This window comes from Exophiala viscosa, assembly GCF_022695815.1.
Source record: "Exophiala viscosa unplaced genomic scaffold EDD37scaffold_1, whole genome shotgun sequence".
NCBI lineage: Eukaryota > Fungi > Ascomycota > Eurotiomycetes > Chaetothyriales > Herpotrichiellaceae > Exophiala > Exophiala viscosa.
Genome location: NW_026944353.1, coordinates 940,106 through 963,043, shown reverse-complemented (window position 1 = coordinate 963,043; position 22,938 = coordinate 940,106). Strand labels below are relative to the sequence as shown.

Here is a 22,938-nt window from a genome sequence, read left to right as displayed (position 1 = left end):
ATGGGAACCAACCTACGCTGCCGCTGCGTTGTGAGGGTACTGATATCTGATGTAGGGCGATTTCACAGATGAGATGGAACGCTACCCTCATCAAAACATCGAATGGCCGCTCGAGCAAGCCAATGAGTTCGCAAGCCCGTGGGAATAATCGGTGAAAAACGGGTATTGGAGAGAAGTCTGATGTTGTGTCCCATCACCAGTAGCGGCCGACGCACTCCGTGACGCATTGCAACAGATCACCGGTGTCGGGGCTGCGATTCGGCCGCGGTTATGTGTTCGGATGATAGGCCTTGACGAAACACACACAAGTCCGGCACTATACTTCGAGTCCCATGCAAGAAATGTGGTGTCCCTTCCCAGGAAGTTCGACGTGGCAGGGTGCACCACTGGTATATATATCGAGAGGCGTCCTCCCGCATATCGACATGTGGTTCGAGGAGGTTTCAACCTCCTATAGAGAGGCCATCGTTGTGAGATGTTGTGACGAGGACCTACCACGGCGCGGCACCGTGCTTGCCTGCACTTCCTGAGTCCAAAGCCCAAGAGGCAGATTATCTTGTGCACAATGATATTGTGGACAAGGACGATAACGAGGGGACCGCTTCTTATCAGGTACTCGCCGAAGCGTATACGTACGCTCTCTCAACTCTTTTAACGAGATGTTACCTGAGAAGACGCATAAGGAAGTCTGGAACTTTCAAGGAAAAGAACAACAACGTGGAAAGACTGTCACAGGCCTGATGGCGCGTTCCCCGACCAAAGTCGTCGAGGAGGGTACTAGAACGAGACACCTCTGTCCGGTAACAAGCCCATGGCTGGCCCCTAACAAGATGAGGGCCGCGCATCTCGTCCCATGCGCACTTGGAGAAGGGGTGACAAGGCCGCCGGCGAAGACAACGAGACGGTGGATGACGATGAGGAGGACGAAAACGATGAATACGAAAACGATGAAGGCAACGAGGCTGAGTCGACCTGGGACTGGGTGATGAGTGTTCGAGAACAACAAGAGGTGTTGAATGAGAATCGAGGGGGACCATTTTACCTTGCAGAGCCTATGACGGTTGCCATCTTAGACACAAGATATCGTTCTCGAGTCATTGATAGTGCCAGCACTGCCAGTGACTCGGATGAGGATGTTGGCCACCAGCACAAAGGACGAAAGCGGTGGGGAAACCGATGCGGATGAATGGGTCCAAAAGATCATGGTGATCTTGCCGATTCTCGCGAGTGCGGATCGCTGTTGCGACGGTGAGTGTGATCCGCGGATCAAAAGTCTCTCTTGGACGTCTCGAAGCCTCTAGATCATCTGCACGGCAAACGCTAGGCAACGAGATCGGCTGGAAGGCATTGTTCACCATCAAAGACGACGTAACCCTCGAAAGTCCGACCCAGCTGAATCGCGAGCAGTATTGTCAGAGTTCCTTGTTGTCAGCAAAACAGCGTCGAGTCTCAGCACAATTCGAGGGTATTGGTTTCTACCCTCCAATACTTGATTCATCAATATTTCTGCATAGTCATTCGTCTTTGGGATTCGCATTATTTCCATCATCATCAAACCGAATCCGATCACTTGATTTATCTTCTGAACGTCTGTCGTTTCTCCTGTCGCTCACGTCTGATCCTCATTGCATTTTGACCGCATCCTTAAATGGCACAAGCGATCTTTACACGAGCTATATCAGCCGTAAAAAATAGCAAATATACAAGAGATTGTAGAATGGTCTTCGTCGCCTCGGTCGGAGCTGAAGTCACACGTCGCACCTAGTCCATCATATTTCCTCCGGAGTCCGATGACATCTGATAAGATACACTTAAGAAGTTGGTCGAAGCAGAACACTAAATGGCTATCGTGGAGAACATCAGACGACATGAAGCAGATACCACTCGACATAATTAGCTGCTCGAGCGGCTGGATAGACGCGACAACATATGGCCATGGCGATGGCTATGGGCTGATGCCCAGAGTCGTGCTGAGAGAGAGTAGCTCGGCATTTGAGCCTGTGATGCTATTCAGTGGTCAGAATGTCAAGCCAAGTACTCCGGTGTATATATACAGCTACAAGGACGCTGTAGACTTCACGCATGCACTTTGGATCATGAACAAGGGCCCCTTTGCGCACGGAATGCGATACAATCTCACCATATCAGCTTATCCCCGATACAAGCATGTGAAAGAACAGGACGACGGCCAGGTAGCCGGTCAGAGCTCAAGGCAGCGAGCAAGAGACCCAAACCTGTCCCCAGGACCGGGCAGGGCACATATCCATTCTCCCCGACGATGGTCCACCACTTTCGAAGTTGCTGCTGCAGCATCCGAAGGGTCCCGAGTCGGTCCCAGGGTTTCTGCAACACCCATCGAAGGTCATCGTCGACCCAGCTACGACGCTATGAGGCTACAAGGCTGTGGGCATCCAATTTAGATAGGGGAGGATGTGATTATTCAGCCACCTTGGCCCTGCCAAGGAAGGTAAAGACGGTCAACGACCGTCAACTGACTCAACAGGGGCGTCGTACCAGTTGTACGACCCTCGAAAACCTATATAGTCTGACAGGCCCCTACGGCCCTTGAGTAATGACAAGTCCTCCGTGAAATCACATCAATCCCCATGTCCGAGAGCGACTATGAGTCAAGAGAAGTCGCCGAAATCGACCAGCAACTTTGATGTGACGATACAGCGTCTCCTCGGCATAGCGCTACAAGTTGCATGCATTTCCCGGTGGGGCGACATTGTACGAAATCAACGGTACCGTGCTTCTTGAAACGACGACCCAAACAAAGAAAAAGACTTTCATGATGATGGCTTTGGGTGCGGGAGTCTTCAAGCCACAGCAGTACAAGAGACGAGGTCCCGTCCGGAATGTTTGTTGCATGCGGCACAAGGAGACGCTATATATACGAGAGACGACAAGAGTGCCGGGTGCACGGTCTGCTCAATCACGCGGTTGTATACCATATGCTCGCTGCAGATCCAAGATTGGCATACAAGCGGACATAATAAATCTATTCATTAGTTGCATATCATACAATTTCCAAGTCGTCATCACTCTCATCAGTACGTCGACGTCCTACCGCGACGCCCAAGCTTTCTCTGCCTGCTTCGCGAATACCTCTTTCCGTAACGAACCGAGTCTTTTTCACTGGAGACAATCGTACATCTTCCGCCGTACGTTTCCGTCCATTGCCATTACCTCTGAGTGCACTCGACGGCGCGCCAGACAAGATGCTAGCAGTGACCTGCGATGCTGTCGTGCGCTCCTCATCCATAACCCTGGACGTACGCTCGCCCTTGGCCGTGGCAGTACCTGTGCCAGCTCTTTGTGTATCTCCAGTCTTGACCTGTAGTTTGAGATATTCCGCACCAGCACTGCCAACTCCAAACCCCTGCCCATGCCCTGCAGCGCCCAATTTCTCGGCGATTTCACGTTCCTTCTGTCGCGCGACCATGTGTTTTCGCACACGTGCCTCACGGTCGCGAGACAGGTTTCCCTCAGGGATAGATGGACCGCCGTCGAACATGCCACCACGGTGAGCACTTCCACCTGTACCTGTAGCTGCACTAGCGTTCGACGTGGCAATGTAGAAATGGGATCCGGTATATCTATCGAATTTGTGCCCATCCTTGGGAAGCAGCCCATCTCTGCCGCCAGACTTGTCGAACGCCTTGCGCGAACCGGTCTCGCCGAAGCCATTCGTGCCAGTATTCACGCCCATACGCTTCGCCCTCGTCTTTTCGAGTTGGGCATTGAGATGCCATTCGCAGATTTCTGTCTTGGACGCGTTGAGCCAGCTGCCGCACGGTTTTCCATCCTTTTTCGTGGTCTTGCAGTACCCTAGATCACGAGCCGTACCGATTTCGAGAACCGTTTCATCGCCATTGCCCAGATTCAGACTGAATGCACCGGTGTCGGTCTTACCAGACTTCGGTGGCATGATGCCTGGATTGAGAATGGCGACCACAGTTCCGGGCGTGAGGCGGTGGTAACGTGGTACGGCCGTGCCGAAGAGATATAAGTCGATGCTCCATTTGAGATCAGTGAGCGTGAAGACCATGAAGCGCCGCGAGTTCTGCGACCCGTCTTCCCATTGGCGTTCCCAGTCCTTGGTGCTGGTAGTCTTGGTGTCTGGAGGAGCCTTTTTCTGGTCCATGGGCGAAGACTTGCTGGCGATCACGCCGAAGACGACATAGTCGCACACCGAGTCCGGGAGGTCGAACGAAGGAGAGGTGATATTCTTGAGGAGATCGGGAACACGGTAGATTGTGAATCGATCGGTTGGAAGGGTTCGTTTGAGGAAGGAATGAGGGAGGACACGCGAGGAGAGATGCAAGCCGGAGAAGCCTTCGAATAAAGAGGCATCTCCGACCGGAGCGCTCAGATTGTTGCTATCTTGTGAAGATGACCTAGAATCGTGTAGGTCGGGCATGGTGCGACTCTTCTCAAGAGGTCGTGTGGCGGTATTTGCCTCGGCGGTCCCATGGATGATTTGTTCACGAGTATATCCTGGTTCAGCGGGTGGAGTGGTTGATTGCGCCGGTTCTGCAGCGAGGAGACGGTACTTCTCGAGTTCTGCTCCATCTAATTCGAAGCCTTTGCTACGTTGACGATTCTTGTTTTCGCGCCTCTGTTCGTGGCTCTTCTCTCGATCGCGGGCTTCGCTCATCCGCTCGCTGAAGGTCTTTCTGCTCTCTGTGGAAATGCCTGTGCGAGCTGATCCAAATACCGCTGGTCGTAAGGGCTCAGTGGATGAGAGATTGCTTCTATGGTGGGCGTTGCTGGTGACAGATTTCGCCCTACGGAGAGAGATATCGGTGCCCCTGACACCTTTATCAATCCCTAGCAGGACTCGAGATGGTGACTTAGGCTGTGACACAGGTGCCGGTCGCCTCATCGGCGATTTCGGTACTTCAACACGCGGAGGCGGTAGTGTAGGCTCTTGGTACCCGAACATAGACTTGGAAATGGTAGAATTAGGACCATGCGACGAATTGGGTCGGGAGGAAGTTCTGTCTGGAGTGCCAGCTCGGGCCTTCTTTTGTTGCAACTTCTTCAATTTCAGCTTGGCTTCAATGGCAGCCAGCTGCAGTTGTAGTGTCTCTTCATCGTCGTCTGCCTCGTCTTGAATCTCGATGCCTTCCACTGGTACGTCGTGGCCTTTACGAACCGCTCGCAGTCTATCGACAAGGCTTGGTGTTGTTGCTGATCGCTTGATCGGTGATGAGGAATTTTTGTATGCTTCGTATTTCTTGCGTCCGCTGGGAGAGCTCAGAAGCGCGGCGTGAGGCGACACTGGTGGCCATGATGCATCATGCGACATGTCTTGAGGTTGTTTTGATTGAAGTTAAGAAATCGGGATGGGGGTTATTGCGTCTGCGCCTGCGCATCTGCCGCTGCGTATTGTTTATCAGTGGTAATATCTGTTCACATTATTACTCTGCCGTTACTCGTGCGCCTTTCGTGTCCTAAGATGCCATTGCTGTCCTTGCTGGTCGTGGGCATTGGACGAATATCGAAGTGTGGTTGTAAGGAGCCTTCCCTTCTCCGATTGGTTTATGAGCACGCGTCAGGAAAAGAGACGCGTCTAAATGGGATCAGACTGCGGCACTCATCAATCAACTCTCCATCGCCTGCCTCAATGCCCGCTACAGATACTACTGCAATATCGCAGCATCCAACATGGTTACAACGACACGCTCTGCTACGAGCAGCCCTGTGAAAAAGCAGTCAAGCAATACTTCGATCAATGATAGCAAGAAGCAGATAGAACCCCTCACACATTTTATTATCCCGAGAGACACTTCCGGTCGAGCACGATTTGTCCTGTTGAAACATCCAAGGGATTCGAGCATACGACGTTTCCTCTTCTCCCCAGAAAAAGGCCTCTATGAATTTACCAAACTCTCTACAACCTCCACAGATCCCAGAAGCCTTTTCTTCGACGGGTCCGAGCAGGAGAAAGACATAACTGGATCGGCAGTAGCAACAGAGCAACCCAATGAGACATTTGGACCCGGATATATCAGCAGGAGCGCGGAAATATTTGTAGCCACTGCATTCGATGTCGCCTTTCTACTCATCCCACTTGTGCTACCGGTCAAGGCACAGTCTGGGAGGATGCTCTTCCAGCCCTTGGACGACATCTTTGAGCAACACGTAGAGAACGACAAGCATCTACGTTATATTCTCGAAAACGGACGGGACGTGGTCGAAACAGCGATGTCAAGATTCTGTGATACAATGGAGGCTGGAGACGAGCAGATGTATCGGCCAAATGAAGATCAAACATTACGAATGCTACTGCAAAAGGTTGACAGTGCAATTGAAAAAGGGTTACCCCCAAGTATGGAAGAGAAGTTTGTGGCAAGAGCATTGGAAGCACCCGTGCTAAGTGTCAAACGGGAAGATACCATCATTTCTACTACGAGATCGGAGTCACTTGCACAAGAAGAGAACGATGCTGCTTCCGACAGTTTTGACTCGCAGTCCACCTCAGCCAGCTCCGCCCCATCAGCAGTCTTCTCGGAAGTGTCCGTTGCCAGCTCGGTCAGCACCGTGGTTTCAATATCAGAAACAGTATCTAAAGAGCTGATCGATCTACGAAAGCAAAGCATGATTCTTGATTTCATTCTGGCATCATACCTGCCGACATCGATAGCAGACCGCCTAAAAGCCCGATTGAGTGCCAAGGACTCGCCGATCAACTTAGCACCGCTCGAAGAGCACATGAAGTCACTTGCTGCCCTGAGGGCGGAGGCGATGGCATCCAGGTCAATTGGAGACTTTTCTCGGAAACGAGGACTTGACGACGAGGAAACAGCAGATTTCCGAGCCGAGAAGAAGCGCAAACAAGAGGAGGAGGATCGAAAGAAGAAGTTGAGTGAGTCAAGAGGTGTCCGAGACCTGAAAAAAGTCAACGTGTCGGGCATGAAGAAGATGAGCGATTTCTTTGGCAAGAAACCTGTTGCAAAGGCCAAAGGGTGAACATTTGTGGATTGTGGCATCTTTCCACTTATCGAGGGACGGTGTGCTTTACCGAGAGGACTTTCACTCAGTTTGCGAGAAGCCCATGAGCGGACGATGAACCCGTGCATCCAACGCCAGCCATGGTGGTATTTCACTCCATTACATCTTCGACATCGCGGCTTCCGCCTCACCCTGTAGCACCGATACAGGAAGTGCACATGCTTGTCTGCACCCCAGCAAGGCAGGTTCCTCAGGCCTCAGGATACCGGCCTGTGGTAACGGAAGCAACTCCATTTGCACGATGGTTCAGCCTTCCTCGAGCCCGGGAGTTATTCGTCGGGTCCGAGGACTCTCCGGTAACGGTTTACCCTCGTCCGGATAATCCACCTGTCCAACTGAAAGGGCAAGGAAATCTGGGCCGCGTCAGTAGATCACATCAGCGCAATACGGCTAAAGGCAGAGCTGAAGGAAAACGTCTCATCGCTATTGCAAGAGAACTGTTGAGTCATAGTCATGAAGAAGGACGGTTTTTTTGGAGCATCGCATTGACCACTTCTCTCATCATCTCCGGAGATTGCGGCTCTCGGCTTCGGCTTCGGACGACAGTCTTGCAATGATTGGTCAGAGCGGCGATAACAATAGGGTGGTATGCAAATGCTCCCAGTCTGACTTTCATATCCAACTCGATATTTAATGTATCGCCTTGTTCCGGGCCCGTGGTTTTCTGCTCAAATGCATACATATCGTGTGTCCGCTAGTCCAAGCACGATTTCGGCCGAGAACACTTCTCAAACATGCCACGACCGTTGGGTTGGCAAAGTGATCGTCCAGGGACAGGGATCCAAAGACGTAGAAGGCCAGCACACAGTTGCGTTGAGTGTCGAAGGAGGAAAGTAAAGGTAAGGCGATACATCAAGCTGGTTTGCAGAAAAAGTGGCATTGTCTGATGGAGAGTACATCGATCGATGAAACTCCGAACCCCAGCAGGTTGACAGCCGAGCATGGCACTAGTCTTGATTGAACAGTGGCCTCCTCGGTATCATGTATGAATGGTATGACCATGCACGGAGATCAGAAGCCGTCGATCAAGTTCATCCCATTGACGTGACGAGCCACGCGACCAGACAATACCACTTTTCTCTGGATGCCGACTTCATATTCCATGTTTTCACAGTGCTTCACGACTAACAGCTATAGTGCGACAGGCTTCAGCCTTGCAATCACTGTACCTCTTCGAGGAGACCTAAAGCATGCACCTATACCACCCCGTTCACGCAAGAGTCTGGGACGCGACAGCAGCACGTTCCCTCCAGTCAGCCCTTACAGCCATCCTACCCAAGCCCGGAATCAGCCACTGGTACTGGGATTAAGCCAGTGCACCTCGCACAGATACTGGATGGAGCCAGTCGCAGTCCGCACGAGTCGGTGCAGACTAGCACTGCTCAGACAGACAATCAGGCAGGAAGCCAGGCCACGTCAGCTCGGTCCAACGACAACAGCTCCGACTTCTTGCTGGAGCGCATCGAAAAGCTGGAACATTTGTTCTCTGCCTCCAACAAGGGGCCCGTCGACTCTTACCTGGACCCTCCAACGCTCCATGAGCTTCAAGACGGCCGGGCATTTCTAAACAAAAGCAGAATATTTGGTCGGAGTCATTGGACATCGACTGTGCACGCGGTAGGAACGATCCGTTTCTTCGAAGGCACCTCAGAGTACTAATTGATGCAGTTCAAATGGGAGAAAATGCGGTTCTGCGTATCGCAAGATGCAGTCGACATAACCGGCAGCGGAGAACTCAAATCCATGAAACTGGAGGTACGGTCCCTACTACAGAAGTGCAAGGTCCTTGCCAAAACGACCAAAGTCTGCCGGCCTAGTCGCTGCCTCTCATGTCCTGAACTCATGAATTTTTCGCGTCCATCCAGAGACATGGCAGATGCGTTTACAAGGCTATACCTTTCCAAGTTCGAGTCGTCATTTCGCATAGTGCATGTGCCATCATTCTGGTCCGAGTACGAGCAATATTGGATCACTCCGACTACTGTGTCTGCCGGACACCAACTCAAGGTGCAACTGGTCATGGCCATTGGATCTAGCCTCTATCGCTCTGAGGGCGCAAAAGGATCCATCCGTGCAATGGCCTCCAATAGCGTGTATGCTGCCCAAAATTGGCTGGCGGGACCTCTGGAAAAAGACCGCCTCACCATGGATGGGCTACAGGTACATTGCCTGCTTATTCTTGCTCGACAGATCTGGTGCGTTGGTGGTGACCTGATCTGGGTTTCCATGGGTACCCTAATCCGCACCGCAATGGTGATGGGACTCCACCGCGACCCTAAACACTTTCCAGAGATGTCTGTGTTGCAAGCTGAGACTAGAAGAAGATTGTGGGCGACGATTCTGGAGATGACTGTACAGTCCTCGGTCGACTGGGGAATGCCGCCAATGCTCTCATTTGAAGACTTCGACACCGAGCCACCGTCCAACAATAATGATGACGAGATGGATGATACCACCAAGACCCTACCACAACACCCAAAAGACATAGCGACCGACACATCTGCACAGTTAATTCTACTTACTTCTATGCGCTGTCGATTTCGAGCAGCTCGATGCTGGAACGGTCTCGGTTTGGATATGCTATATGATGAAGTACTAACCATCAGCACCGAGATTGGACGAGCCTGCCGCGAATGCAGCGTTCTCGCAGAGAAACGTCAACCTTCAGATTCAGCCATATTTCACCAGAACATGACCGACTTCCTACTACGTCGCTTCCTGCTTCCCCTACATCGACCTTTCGCCAATCGTGCAGCCACGAATCCTCTCTTCTTCTTTTCCAGGAAAGTCAGCCTGGATACCGCCATGGCCATTCTTTCCCCAGAGCCAGACGAAGATTTCTCTCGTCTGTCGCGACTCAGTGGTGGCTTCGTCAAAGGATACATAATTTACGCTTGTTTCGCGCTCGCGATTGAGATTGCAACAGAGTTTGAAGATGAGGGGCTGGAAACGGGCATGCAGAGGCGGAATGTCCGTCAATCATTGATACGTGCTCTGAAGGGTGCTATTTCGTTGGCATCAGACCGCATACGTTTGGGAGAGACCAACGTGAAATTGCACTTGATGCTCAGCGCGGTACTGGGGCAAGTCACGTCTTTGGAAAGTGGCATTCCCATGGAGCTGAGCGTCACACAAGCTGCAAAAAAGGCTCTGGAGGAGTCTTATGGAATTTTGCAGGCGAACCTCTCTTCCAACTCTGACCAATCAGTCAACAACGAGACCGACATGACCTTCTTTGATATGGGACAGGAGAATATGGACATTGATTATCGTTTTGATGATCTCTTGATGGATGCCGATGGGATGAGTGGGATATTTGAACCCTTCCAGCTCGGCATCGACATGGGCAGCAGAGGTCATTTCAATGCCTGAGTTATCAGGTATCCGTAAAATGTAACATCAATGTAGACTCTTCTCAGTTCCGGATGATGCCGCTGTTGCACGGATGAAGACGTACTCGGCGTATTCGTATTTTGGGGTGTATGCAGATGGCAAGGATGGTATTTGTAGAAGATCCATATAAAGAGGAGACCAAAGTCGGAATCGGTAGAAAAACCCTCCGAGGACACACTAATTGAATTTGGATCATCATCATAGATTGATGCTTGTCTCCCTTGTTGACTGCACGAACCGCTTTTTCCCTCCAACCATCACACAGTAAATCTTCCGTGATGCCGCATCTGCCAGATCTGAGAGGCTTTTGATTGTCAAGCAATGCATGTGATTTCCGGAGCTTCTGTCGGCCGTGTTGTGCTATCCAAGTGACATAATGTGTTGGGTCTATCTCAAAGACTGTCTCTTTCCCAGCAGTTTTTCCTATCCTTCTTACCAGGTGAGAGGTGATCTCTGATTGCAACAACTACAGGTATCAATATGCTCGTATTGTTCACGATTCACCCCACTATGGCCGACGTCCCCTCGACGACTGTGTAACCTCCAATTCAGTGGCCATTTAAGACTTCTAGTGCCGCGATCACGTCCGTGATTCCCTCTCGGAGCACCGTTCATCATTCAAGATGGCAGAACATACCGGATCAGCAAACACCAACGGACTGGGAGGTTCAGGAGCGTCATCCGCTGAAGCAAGCGACAAGCTGTTCACCCATCATGGAACTAACGCCCATTCCACCAGTGCCAGCACTGGAGATCAAGCTGTGGCTCCATTCTACGACATAGTAACAGCATCAACACCACATGGCGAAGTTCCTCCCACTACTGGCTTGGATACCACTCAATCGCCTAGAACAAACGAGAGGTCTTCTATGTCCTCCGGTACCGACATCTCCGAAGACTCGCCTGTCGCACGAAATGGCTCCAGATTCGAGCCCCTCAAAACAGTCCCTACGGCTAGAGATGAACGGCCAGAGTACGTCACGAGGAAAAGTATCCAGACCGACGACGATCTATTCAGGGTCTTGTCCAAGCGACGGACTAGCGCTTCAGGAAAATCCCATGCCGAACTTCAGGAGGAAGACGACGAGATCGAGCGTCTCATGTCCCGCATGTTCGGTAGGGCTCGCCAGGAGCACAGTGAAGAGGAGAAGACACGCCACAGTGGTGTTGTCTTCAGAAATCTTACTGTGAAAGGTGTTGGTTTAGGAGCGAGCCTTCATGCTACCGTCGGTGACCTCTTTATGGGATTACCTCGCACGATAAAGACACTTCTGAGGAGAGGTCCGAAGGCCGCTTCCGGAAAACCTCCCGTCCGCGACCTTCTGAGCAGTTTTGATGGTTGCGTTCGTCCTGCCGAAATGCTACTAGTTCTAGGAAGGCCAGGCTCGGGTTGCTCAACCTTCCTCAAAGCTTTCTGTAATCAGCGAGAAGGGTTCGAAGCGGTTGAAGGAGATGTCAGCTATGGTGGAACCGATGCCAAAACAATGAAAAAGGACTTCCGAGGTGAGGTCATCTACAACCCCGAAGATGATCTGCATTACGCCACTCTCACGGTCAAACGCACCTTGTCGTTCGCGCTAAAGACTAGAACGCCCGGCAAAGAGTCTAGAATGGAAGGCGAATCACGAGCAGACTACATGAAAGAGTTCCTGCGTGTTGTCACCAAATTGTTCTGGATTGAGCACACACTGAACACCAAAGTCGGTGATGAATTTGTGCGAGGTGTTTCTGGTGGTGAAAAGAAACGAGTCAGCATTGCAGAAGGCAAGTTCCCTTTTGCCAATGATCAATCCAATACTGACTGTAGCAGCTATGATCACGAGGGCGTCAGTCCAAGGGTGGGACAATTCAAGCCGAGGTCTCGACGCCAGTACAGCCTTGGAGTACGTCCAGTCCATTCGAACGTTGACCAACATGGCGCATACCTCGACGGCGGTCTCCCTGTACCAAGCCGGCGAGTCTTTGTACGAACTGGTGGACAAGGTCCTCCTAATCGACGAAGGGAAATGTCTTTACTTTGGTCCATCAGACACCGCCAAACAATACTTCCTCGATTTAGGATTCGACTGCCCGGCGCGATGGACGACGGCTGATTTCCTCACTTCTGTCACCGATGTACATGCCCGATCAATTCGGGAGGGCTGGGAAGACCGCATTCCGCGCAATGCAGCCGAATTCTCGGCTTTGTACCGCAAAAGTGATGTATACCAGCGCAATCTGGAAGACATCACAGATTTCGAATCGCAACTTGAGCAACAGCGTCAGACCCGGGCCGACAACACATCGAAGAAGAACAAGAAGAAGAATTACACGATTCCGTTCCACAAGCAGGTCATTGCTTGTACAGAGCGTCAATTCCTGGTGATGATTGGAGATCGGGCTTCCTTGTTTGGCAAATGGGGTGGTATCGTTTTCCAGGTAAGCTGTTCACGCAGTTTTGCAACAGAGATACCTCTAACGCGAGCTACAGGGTCTTATCGTCGGAAGCTTGTTCTGGCAAATGCCCAAAACGTCAGCCGGTGCTTTCCCACGTGGTGGTGCCATTTTCTTCGTCCTGCTTTTCAACGCGTTGCTGGCTTTGGCCGAGATGACTGCTGCTTTCTCCTCGAAACCTATCCTTCTCAAGCACAAGTCATTCTCGTTCTATCGTCCTGCAGCATACGCCATCGCTCAGACCGTCGTCGATGTACCTCTCGTGGCCATCCAGGTATTCCTGTTCAATGTTATTATCTATTGGATGGGCGGAGTAAGTTGTTCATTATTGATTTCCTCGCAACTCTGCTAACCCCGATATAGCTCGCTGCATCAGCGTCTCAATTCTTCATTTCATGTCTGATCATCTGGATAACGACCATGACTACCTATGCATTCTTCAGATCGATATCAGCCCTCTGCAAGACTCTCGACGATGCTACGAGATTCACCGGCGTTTCGATTCAGATCCTTGTCGTCTACACAGGCTATCTGATTCCTCCGAGTCAGATGCATCCGTGGTTTAGCTGGCTGCGATGGATCAACTGGATCCAGTACGGTTTCGAATGTCTTATGGCAAACGAATTCACTGGACTGAGCATGGCTTGTGAACCACCTTATCTGGTTCCCACCGGCGTGCCAAATGTCCAGTCTCAATACCAGTCCTGCGCATTGGCCGGCAGTGTCGCTGGCCAGACCAATGTGAGTGGTGCACGATATATCTTGGAGTCGTTCACGTACACTCGCGCCCATCTATGGCGGAACTTCGGCTTCATCTGGGCATTCTTCTTCTTCTTCCTTGCCGTCACCGCCTTAGGTATGGAGATCATGAAGCCGAATGCCGGAGGAGGCGCTATTACCGTCTTCAAACGTGGCCAGGTCCCGAAGAAGGTTGAGGAATCAATTGAAACGGGCGGCCGAGAGAAGAACACCAATGCAGATGAAGAGTCGGCGGCTGCTGGGACCAACGAGAAACTGACCAACACCAGCAACGACAGCAGTGGATCATCCAGCACGAAACAAGAAGACACAACCATGCAGCATGTCGCAAAGAACGAAACGATCTACACCTTCAGAGACGTGAACTATGTCATTCCCTATGAAAAGGGCGAACGGAAACTTCTATCAAATGTCCAGGGCTACGTCCGTCCGGGCAAGCTCACCGCACTAATGGGCGCCAGTGGAGCCGGCAAGACCACCCTCCTCAACACGCTGGCTCAACGCATGAACTTCGGTACCGTCACCGGCGAGTTTCTGGTCGATGGCAGGCCTCTCCCCAAATCGTTCCAACGCGCCACCGGTTTCGCCGAGCAAATGGATGTGCACGAGCCAACGTCCACTGTTCGAGAAGCACTTCGCTTTTCGGCCCTCCTCCGTCAGCCGCGCGAAGTGCCCACCGAAGAGAAGTACGCGTACTGCGAGACCATCATCGACCTCCTAGAAATGCGCGACATCGCCGGCGCCACCATCGGCATGATCGGCGAAGGTCTCAACCAAGAACAACGCAAACGTCTGACAATTGGGGTCGAACTCGCCAGTAAGCCCGAACTACTCATGTTTCTCGACGAGCCAACCTCAGGTCTTGACTCGGGCGCAGCCTTCAACATCGTCCGGTTCCTCCGCAAACTCGCCGACGCAGGGCAAGCCATTCTGTGTACCATCCATCAGCCGTCCGCCGTCCTGTTCGAACACTTCGACGAACTCCTACTGCTCAAATCTGGTGGGCGGGTGGTCTACCATGGACCATTAGGTCAAGACTCGCAAGACCTGATAGGCTACTTCGAGGGCAATGGCGGCAACAAATGTCCCAAGGACGCCAATCCGGCAGAGTACATGCTCGAGGTCATCGGCGCAGGCGACCCCAATTACAAGGGTAAAGACTGGGGCGACGTCTGGGAGAACAGCCCGAACCACAAACAACGCGCGGACGAGATCGCAGATATGATTTCCCGCAGAAAATCCACAGAACAATCCAAGAACATACGGGATGATCGCGAGTACGCCATGCCCCTGACGACACAGACTGCAGCCGTTGTGCGCAGGGCGTTTATCTCCTACTGGCGCACGCCAAATTATATCGTCGGCAAATTCATGCTGCATGCCATGACTGGACTGTTCACCACCTTCACATTCTACCATCTCGGCTATGCGACCATCGATTTCCAGTCGAGGTTGTTCGCAGTGTTCATGACGCTCACGATTTCTCCACCACTGATTCAGCAGCTACAGCCTGTCTTTTTGAACTCCAGAAATATCTTCCAGAGCCGCGAGAATAAAGCCAAGATCTACAGCTGGGCCGCTTGGACCACGGGCGCGATCGTCGTCGAGATCCCGTACTCGTTGATCGCGGGCACAGTGTACTACTGCTGCTGGTGGTTCGGGTTCCAGGGCTACCGCCACACCACCACCAGTTTCACCTCGGGATTCTTGTTCCTGTGTATATGTCTGTTCGAGCTATACTACGTCAGTTTCGGGCAGGCGATCGCCTCATTCTCACCGAATGAGTTGCTGGCCAGTCTATTGGTGCCGGTGTTTTTCCTGTTCGTCGTGAGTTTCTGCGGCGTGGTGGTTCCACCGGCGCAGCTGCCTTATTTCTGGCGGAGTTGGATGTATTGGCTTACACCGTTCCACTACCTTCTCGAAGCGATGCTCGGGGTCATCATCCACGACCAACCCGTACAATGCAAGGGTAGCGAATTCGCGCGCTTCTCCGCCCCACCGGGCGAGACGTGCGCGTCCTACGTTGACCCTTACATCAAATTGGCAGGAGGGTACGTGCAAGTCGCGTCGGACGGGCTCTGCGAGTTCTGCCAGTACGCGACGGGCGATCAATTCGGAGAGGGGTTTAGTATCTATTACTCGCACAAGTGGCGTGATTTCGGCATCTTTTTGGGCTTTATCGCCTTCAATTACGCTGTTGTCTACTTTGCGACGTATTTGAGGTTCAAGGCTAAGAATCCGGTGAGCAGTCTGTTACAGAAGCGGAAATCGAAGGGCTAGACTTGCTATGGACTGGGTAGGACAGGCCAGATACCAGGTATCGTTACAGAAGTCAAGTCACGGGGACTTATTCTTATGATGCGAGGGGGAAAATGTTCAATCGTCGAAGGCTATTCATAGAATCCTCCATGCATCACGCACTTCACTGGCCGTCGCTACATGTGCGGTGGTGGGCAATACATGATTGACCAACATCCCATGCAGTCCTGGGACTGGGTCGAAGCAAGCGTCTTCCACCACCGTGACGATGAAGCCTTGATCGGACGCTGCCCGAGTAGTACTCAGTACAGCTCCCGATGTAGAAAGTCCGCATATGAGGAGCGACTTGATCTGCTTCTCGTACAATTCTGCTTTGAGCCCTGTGGATTCCAATGCCGAGACGATCCCTGGCGTTCGGAATGCAGTCCTTTCCAGCAGGTTTGTTCCTTTGACTGCCAGAACATCTGCCTCGTCGCCTAGAGTGGGCATAGCCGCGAGTTTCTCCTCGTACAGTCTCCAACGAGTGGACATTTTGCTGCGCATAGGAGGCTTGACGCCGGGTCGCGTGTCGATGAGACAGTGATATATGGGCACGGATTTGGAGATTGCCCAATCGCGCATTTGGCTGGCGACATTTAGAACGCTGGGTGCTGCATCACCGAGACGGGGGAGGATCAGGTTTTGGTAGTCTATCAGTAGGAGTGCGGTTTCTGCTGGTGAGATGGATAGAGGGGAGCTAGCATCGCTTGGGGAGAAGGTGGCCTTGCCGGAGGATGTCATTGTTACTGAGTGGATGGCAGAGCGTCCTTGTGGATGTGTCTCCTTGCTACATGGTCCGAAAGACACTCTGTATTAAAAATAATGTTCTCAAGCTGCTCTGGGGGAAGGTAGGTATGCCCAATATCGATATATTGATGCCGGAGATAAGCTTGGTCAAAAGCCATAAGGCCGGTATCGGATTGCATAGCGGGGCTTTGGATGCATATGCACGAACCAAGTATCTTGTACTGAGTTTATGCATTGCTTTTCTTCGGTCTGGAGATAACAGATAGGATCTGAGCAACTACGTCCAGTAGAACCGCTCTGAAAATTGCTTAGGACGTGGTAGAGGGCGGTGCTAAAATGTGTGTAGGTCGGGAACGGCCGCGCACTGACGAAGTCAAACAGGTTGGAGGAGCTCGTCCCGGACAACCCTGAGACGCCCACTGCTGCCAGATAATGGTCGTGGTTGTCTGGGAAGGAGGCCTTTCGTTCTAGACGGCGGATGGAAGAGTCTTATATCCATATAGGAACGTTGGCTCCCTGGTCGTCCGGTGATTCCAGGGCGGTTAAGGTGCTACCCTACTCTGGCTTCAGTGCAGACTCCAGTGCTCGTTCGAAGGCAGCATCCAGATCATCCTCCCATATCCACTTCATTCTGCCTATCACTTTGTCTTTGAAGACAGGCAGAGATTCTTCGAAAGAAAGTCCTTTGTATTCAGGGGAATGAAACTCGTAAAGATTACCAGCTTCCCTGGAGGTGACTTGGACCCGTTGAGCTCGTGGGAGCCGGACGTCCTGATAAACAGTCATAAGGCGTTTGAGGAGATCGGGTGGAGGCTCAGCGACATTGCCACCACTGCTGCCGTATGATTTGATGGTTTTGAGGTATTGTTGTAGACTTCGGGCCAGAATATAACCATCTTCGATAGTCTGACCAGCTCCTGCACCTCTTTAAAGCGACAATGATTAGTGGTGTGACATACAATAAATCCTTGGAGGAGCTTACTGATGTGGCACCAATGCGTGAGCTGCATCTCCCAATAGCACCACATGGCCGTCAGCAAACACCCATTGATCAAGTGGATTCCTGTCGTTAATCTTCCATTTGTCTATCACGTCGGGTGTCAGTTCAATCACTCGTCTGGCATCTTCACAAAAGTCGGCCATATCTCTCAGGAATTCCTCGCGTCGGCCTTTTGAGGTCCAGCTTTCCCCCAAGGTACCTAGTTGCTCTTCAGGTACGGTGACAAAACCGACAAAGGTCAATAACCTATCTCGACTGATCGGATACACGAGGAGGTGGGCGCCTGGACGACACCACGCAACCGAAACTGGTAGCTTCCACCAAGGCTTGATCTTGTCCATGTCTATTACGCCTCGGTAGGATATCAATCCACTGTACAACGCTTTGTCGCTGACGTACGTTTCCCTGACTGCTGAGTGAATGCCGTCGGCGCCAATGACAAGATCAGCCATGGCATTGGAGCCATCACGAAAATCGATTCGAATGCCGTTGTCGGTTTCCTATGATGTGTGTGAGCAGGACCAATGATAAGTTGCCTCCAGAGGTCGTCTCACCGTGACGCCAGCACATTTTTTGTTCACATGGAGATTAGCAGCATTTCGTTCCTGGACGATCTTCACTAGAACGTCCAAGAGCTCGGACCTTAGCACGGAGGCTCTTCTGATCTCTCCACGAGCAGCATTGGGGACTCCAACTATTTCACTGCCGTCATCGTAGCGGCGGAAGCTGATCCAGATGTCGTGATGTTCGTCTCCCCTGTCAGGACCGGATCCTCCTATATCGTTAAGCCGTTCACCAAGCCCGAGGCGATAAAATAGCTTCGCTGCATTCGGGCCCAGTCCGAGACCGGCGCCAATCTCACTGTACTGGCGTGCTTGCTCGTAGACGTCGACCTGCAAGTCGTAGTCCGAACAGAAATGATTGATCGCGATGGCGGCGAAAAGTCCTCCTATGCCTCCACCCACAATGGCAATACGGAATGGTTGAGACGAGGAACCCATCGCAACAATTCTTTAGGAATGACGAAAGACCGATCCTGATTCGCGAATTGTGCTGAATCACTGTCAAGGTTATGGCGTTCAAGAACAACGAGTCTCGGGTTCAAGCTCAGCAGATGAACTTGAGGTATCAGACGCACGAGCGAGGTAAGGACCGAGGCTACCAAGGTCGCTCGACGAATATGTCTGCATCATTGAACTTACCGTCAAGCCTCTGTTAGAGGTCGGCAGTTGGCCGACTGTACGCATCCGAGCGGAGGCAGCCCCAGACAAGGTAGAAACAGCCGCAACACTTTTGCCATCTTCCCCGCAAGGATCGCCATTTCTTCAGGCGTTGCGCGTATCTCCAACATCACGTACGAGTATGGTTCACTAAGCCGTGCCTGCCTTCAAAGTACAGTAGAGTGCAGGAGACTCGGAACATCTTGCAGCATCACTTCTCTTGCCGTGGCTTCGACCTACACAGCGAGCAATAAACATGATCCAGAAGAGATGTTCATTCTGCAGCTGTAAAGGGAACTCATCGCGGGCCAGTAAAAAGGCAAGGACAATAGGCTTCGGGGTTGTGCTTGGCATCAGCCGAGCCGCTTACATAACAACTTACATAACAAGGCTGTCAGTCAATGCTGTGAGTCAAAGTTTTTCCATCTATCAGACCGACAAAAGGATAACTCATCTCGAAAGCAATCCTCCGGTCTGTCGCTCACGCAAAGGAACCCATTCGACTGTGGAAACTGATTCAGTGTTGTCATTCCGGTGTCTGCTCAGAGCCTCCGGCGTTTGCTCTGGTGTCTGCTCTAGGAGCTTCAAAATCCTACATTAGACGCTCACATATCCCATACTAAGCCAGCAAAACCAAGTCACACTTTACGTACGGCACAACATGTCAACGACAGAATCCCAGAGCAAGAAGAAATGCGCGGTCCTGGGTGCAACAGGTATGTCAGCTTGGTGTTCGTTGACGTTTCAAGTCTGATGAGAACAGGATCTGTCGGGCAGAGATTCATCCTCTTGCTTGCTGATCACCCCATGCTCCATCTACAAGCGGTGGGCGCCTCGTCAAGATCCGCTGGCAAGCAGTACAAGGATGCTGCTCGGTGGAAACAACAGAGGCAAATGTCTAGCGACTTAGCCAAGCTGGTAGTCAGGGAGTGCAAAGCCAGCAACTTCTCCGATTGTGATTTGGTCTTTTCCGGTCTGGACAGCGACGTTGCTGGAGAAGTTGGTGTGTCCTTCAGTTCACCTTTGTCGACGCTCTGTACTGACGTGGCTCTAGAAATGGAATTTCTCAAAGCAGAAATCCCTGTCTTTTCCAATGCCAAAAACTATAGGAGGGATCCAATCGTACCATTAGTGGTACCCACAGTCAACATCTCTCATCTAGGACTCATTCCTCACCAGCGGAAACACTTCGGCCTCAAGAAGGGTTTCCTCGTCTGCAACTCCAACTGTGCAGTGATTGGCATTGTCATTCCGTTTGCAGCATTACAGGCCAAATTTGGGGAGGTCGAGGATGTAGAAGTCTTCACGGAGCAAGCAGTATCTGGAGCAGGATATCCTGGTGTCCCCACTATGGACATCATGGACAATGTTATCCCATATATTGCCGGAGAGGAGGACAAGTTGGAAACAGAAGCTCAGAAGATTCTGGGCTCGATCAACTCAGAAGCAACAGCATTTGAAGAGCAATCAGGTCTTACAGTTGGCGCCACCTGCACGCGAGTGGGAGTTACCGATGGTCATATGGCTTTCGTCTCTCTCCGATTCAAACAAAGGCCTCCACCAAGCGCCGAACAGGTCAAGCAAGCTATGAGGGACTACGTGGCCGAAGCACAGAAGCTGGGTTGTCCATCAGCTCCCGAGAAAGCCATTGTTGTTTTCGATGAACCAGATCGACCACAGCCACGACTTGACCGGGACATTTCAGGTGGCTACGCCGTCAGTGTGGGAAGGGTCCGGGAGGCTGCCAAGGGGTCACACTTCGACATCAGGTTTGCTGCTCTGAGCCACAATACCGTGATTGGAGCAGCGGGATCTAGTATACTCAACGCAGAGGCGGCCATCATACAAGGTCTGATATAAGATGTATGTGGTAGTAAGATAGAAATGTAGATTAGTCTAAAGATGCAGCTGAAGATACTCCGACTCTTCAAATGACACGCCATCTGTCTTTTGAACCGTTCATCCCAAATGAGGATTAGCCCACAATCAATTCGGAAATCTTGGCGAAAGGTTGCACTTTCCTCGACTTTGCAAATTCGAACCTTCTCCAGTCGCAATTGAGATCAACTTGTTTCCCATTCTCTACAACAACACTTCAAGATGGGTCGCGGTCCGAAGAAGCATCAGAAGCGTCTCAGTGCGCCATCGCACTGGCTGTTGGACAAGCTCTCGGGCGCCTACGCCCCGAAGGCGTCCCCTGGTCCTCACGTCGGTTTTCAATATTCTCATGCTCAGGGCGCAAAGCTGACGAACTAATAGAAAACACGAGACTGCCTTCCTCTGATCATCTTCCTCCGAAACCGTCTGAAGTACTCCCTAAACAACCGCGAGACCACCGCTATCATGATGCAACGTCTCATCAAGGTTGATGGCAAGGTCCGAACGGATATCACTTATCCTGCCGGTTACATGGATGTCATCTCCATTGACAAGACTGGTGAACACTTCCGTCTGGTCTACGATACCAAGGGCCGTTTCGCCGTCCACAGAATCGAACAAGCCGAGGCAGAATACAAACTTGGCAAGGTCAAGCGTGTTCAACTTGGAAGAGGCGGTATCCCATACTTGGTTACGCATGATGCTCGCACGTAAGTCGCCTGTGTCTATCAGCCGTTGGGCCAAGATTTGGTTGGAAAAATCAGGAAGCTGATGGGTTTATAGTATCCGATATCCCGACCCGGCCATCAAGGTCAACGACACAATCAAGATCGACCTGACAACTGGAAAGATTACCGACTTTATCCGATTCGACACTGGTGTGATTGCCATGGTTACTGGTGGTCGTAACATGGGTCGTGTTGGTGTCATCACTCACCGTGAGAGACACGATGGTGGTTTCAACATTGTCCACATCAAGGACGCCATTGACAACTCCTTCGCTACCCGGGAAAGCAACGTCTTTATCATTGGTAAGGAGAAGCCATGGATCAGTCTGCCCAAGGGCAAGGGTGTCAAGGTACGTGAATCGAGTCAAGTATCCTCAAGGGTAATGCTAACCTATGTCACAGCTGTCTATTGCTGAGGAGAGAGATCGTCGCCGTGCTGTCCAAGCTGCCAACGTGCACTAAATGTATTCGTTACTGGAGGCTAGCACGATGCACATGATCATTGCCTTTTTCGAGAAGGAAATTCGGCGCCCGGGAATGCAAGAATGATGTAGATGTGAGCGACGTTCTGCGACACGTTAGGCAAGAGATCTAGCTGTTGCAAGCCCACAGTTCCCAGGAGCTCAGGGCCTCTCTTCGCCTTGCTGGCAAAGATGAGAAAAATTGAATACCCAGAATGACCAGAGATTGTGCTGCGTGCGATGTTTTTTTTTAGATCAGCTCTTCTATTGCTTCTTTCTGCCATCACGGGTAAGGGAACCAAGTTTTCCAAACGCGCCGGCAATTGTCAACCACCTGTTGATATGCAGAAATGCACTGGCTCCAATGTTTCCATAAGCCATATCGTTCCACTGTGTCGGGTCCCAAAAGGTACTGTCACCCAGACCACGATATGCAGCATATATATGACCCAGATCCGCGAGTGCAACGACGATTAAGTATCTCCGCGACATTTCTGGATGGATAGTCCAGCAGCAGATGATGGCGACAGCAGCCAACAACAACAGGACATTACCCAGCTGCAGGGTCAACGAGAGTGCTTGAGAGGTGAAGACGAGTTTCGACAGCTCAGCGTTCGGAGTCTGATCGGCATAGTACTGTGCTGGACTACGCAAAACCGTTATGTAGCCCCATATACTGCCGACCGTCAGCACAAGCCGTTTCTCGTAGGCCCAGAAGACACGAAAATTTACACACAGCGCAACAGGTTCGAGTATGCCGAAGAGGATCAATGGCCAAGTAGGGAGGGCGGAGTAGGCCATTGTGGTGGGTTGCGGCATGTTCAGGCTCTGCAATGCTGTGAAGCTGAATTGCTGACAGGAGAATATGAATGTCGCCTCAAGGTTACAGACTCTACGGACCTACCCAGAGAATGCGACAGAGGGTGCCAGTGCCATATGCGCAAAGTACTGCAATGCCTTCATTGACCGCAGGTGGCCCTAGGATGGTGCACAGCAGCTAA

General features: G+C 51.6%; 9 protein-coding genes across 9 annotated transcripts; 5 read left to right on the top strand and 4 right to left on the bottom strand.

Moving 5' to 3' along the window:
- Positions 1–2,961: 2,961 nt before the first annotated feature.
- Positions 2,962–5,502, bottom strand: EDD37DRAFT_615019 (minichromosome maintenance protein 10). Its single transcript, XM_062815571.1, has one exon. The coding sequence runs from the start codon at positions 5,312–5,314 to the stop codon at positions 3,020–3,022; it is 2,295 nt and encodes a 764-aa protein (XP_062674590.1). The 5' UTR covers positions 5,315–5,502; the 3' UTR covers positions 2,962–3,019.
- A 124-nt stretch (positions 5,503–5,626) lies between these two features.
- Positions 5,627–7,366, top strand: EDD37DRAFT_17124 (ribonuclease H2, subunit B). The gene has a single exon (XM_062809862.1). It carries the CDS (start codon positions 5,674–5,676, stop codon positions 6,976–6,978), a length of 1,305 nt encoding a protein of 434 aa, XP_062674589.1. The 5' UTR covers positions 5,627–5,673; the 3' UTR covers positions 6,979–7,366.
- Positions 7,367–8,323: 957 nt separating this feature from the next.
- On the top strand, positions 8,324–10,414 carry EDD37DRAFT_17100 (uncharacterized protein). The gene has a single exon (XM_062809860.1). The coding sequence runs from the start codon at positions 8,683–8,685 to the stop codon at positions 10,390–10,392; it is 1,710 nt and encodes a 569-aa protein (XP_062674588.1). The 5' UTR covers positions 8,324–8,682; the 3' UTR covers positions 10,393–10,414.
- Positions 10,415–11,036: 622 nt separating this feature from the next.
- Positions 11,037–15,885, top strand: EDD37DRAFT_670591 (ABC drug exporter AtrF; the record flags this gene model as incomplete). Its single annotated transcript, XM_062819371.1, has 5 exons — positions 11,037–11,116; positions 11,153–12,177; positions 12,224–12,831; positions 12,884–13,159; positions 13,210–15,885. The coding sequence occupies 5 exons, from the start codon at positions 11,037–11,039 to the stop codon at positions 15,883–15,885; spliced, it is 4,665 nt and encodes a 1,554-aa protein (XP_062674587.1).
- EDD37DRAFT_17063 (Isochorismatase-like protein) lies at positions 15,580–16,924 on the bottom strand. Its single transcript, XM_062809859.1, has one exon. It carries the CDS (start codon positions 16,642–16,644, stop codon positions 16,000–16,002), a length of 645 nt encoding a protein of 214 aa, XP_062674586.1. The 5' UTR covers positions 16,645–16,924; the 3' UTR covers positions 15,580–15,999.
- Positions 16,925–18,871, bottom strand: EDD37DRAFT_17017 (uncharacterized protein). The gene is made up of 3 exons (XM_062809857.1): positions 18,205–18,871; positions 17,633–18,150; positions 16,925–17,575 (listed from the first exon to the last, which is right to left on the bottom strand). Exons 1-3 carry the CDS (start codon positions 18,649–18,651, stop codon positions 17,206–17,208), a joined length of 1,335 nt encoding a protein of 444 aa, XP_062674585.1. The 5' UTR covers positions 18,652–18,871; the 3' UTR covers positions 16,925–17,205.
- Positions 18,872–19,308: 437 nt separating this feature from the next.
- EDD37DRAFT_689468 (aspartate-semialdehyde dehydrogenase) lies at positions 19,309–20,825 on the top strand. Its single transcript, XM_062819979.1, has 3 exons — positions 19,309–19,586; positions 19,634–19,873; positions 19,925–20,825. Exons 1-3 carry the CDS (start codon positions 19,532–19,534, stop codon positions 20,728–20,730), a joined length of 1,101 nt encoding a protein of 366 aa, XP_062674584.1. The 5' UTR covers positions 19,309–19,531; the 3' UTR covers positions 20,731–20,825.
- Positions 20,826–20,970: 145 nt separating this feature from the next.
- EDD37DRAFT_670586 (40S ribosomal protein S4) lies at positions 20,971–22,070 on the top strand (the record flags this gene model as incomplete). The annotated part of the gene is made up of 4 exons (XM_062819370.1): positions 20,971–21,078; positions 21,130–21,458; positions 21,532–21,826; positions 21,879–22,070. The coding sequence occupies 4 exons, from the start codon at positions 20,971–20,973 to the stop codon at positions 21,936–21,938; spliced, it is 792 nt and encodes a 263-aa protein (XP_062674583.1). The 3' UTR covers positions 21,939–22,070.
- A 131-nt stretch (positions 22,071–22,201) lies between these two features.
- Positions 22,202–22,738, bottom strand: EDD37DRAFT_644482 (uncharacterized protein; the record flags this gene model as incomplete). The annotated part of the gene is made up of 1 exon (XM_062817519.1): positions 22,202–22,738. One exon carries the CDS (start codon positions 22,736–22,738, stop codon positions 22,202–22,204), a length of 537 nt encoding a protein of 178 aa, XP_062674582.1.
- Positions 22,739–22,938: the final 200 nt, after the last annotated feature.

Excerpts from the sequence above, each read along its gene's own strand:
- EDD37DRAFT_615019 (XM_062815571.1), bottom strand. The coding sequence starts at position 5,314 with ATGTCGCATGATGCATCATGGCCACCAGTGTCGCCTCACGCCGCGCTT.
- EDD37DRAFT_17124 (XM_062809862.1), top strand. The coding sequence starts at position 5,674 with ATGGTTACAACGACACGCTCTGCTACGAGCAGCCCTGTGAAAAAGCAG.
- EDD37DRAFT_17100 (XM_062809860.1), top strand. The coding sequence starts at position 8,683 with ATGCAGTTCAAATGGGAGAAAATGCGGTTCTGCGTATCGCAAGATGCA.
- EDD37DRAFT_17063 (XM_062809859.1), bottom strand. The coding sequence starts at position 16,644 with ATGACATCCTCCGGCAAGGCCACCTTCTCCCCAAGCGATGCTAGCTCC.
- EDD37DRAFT_17017 (XM_062809857.1), bottom strand. The coding sequence starts at position 18,651 with ATGGGTTCCTCGTCTCAACCATTCCGTATTGCCATTGTGGGTGGAGGC. Across the intron at positions 18,151-18,204 it reads AAAAATGTGCTGGCGTCACG|GAAACCGACAACGGCATTCG; the intron begins GTGAGACGACCT and ends CACACATCATAG. Across the intron at positions 17,576-17,632 it reads CACGCATTGGTGCCACATCA|AGGTGCAGGAGCTGGTCAGA; the intron begins GTAAGCTCCTCC and ends GTCGCTTTAAAG.
- EDD37DRAFT_689468 (XM_062819979.1), top strand. The coding sequence starts at position 19,532 with ATGTCAACGACAGAATCCCAGAGCAAGAAGAAATGCGCGGTCCTGGGT. Across the intron at positions 19,587-19,633 it reads CGCGGTCCTGGGTGCAACAG|GATCTGTCGGGCAGAGATTC; the intron begins GTATGTCAGCTT and ends TGATGAGAACAG. Across the intron at positions 19,874-19,924 it reads CGACGTTGCTGGAGAAGTTG|AAATGGAATTTCTCAAAGCA; the intron begins GTGTGTCCTTCA and ends ACGTGGCTCTAG.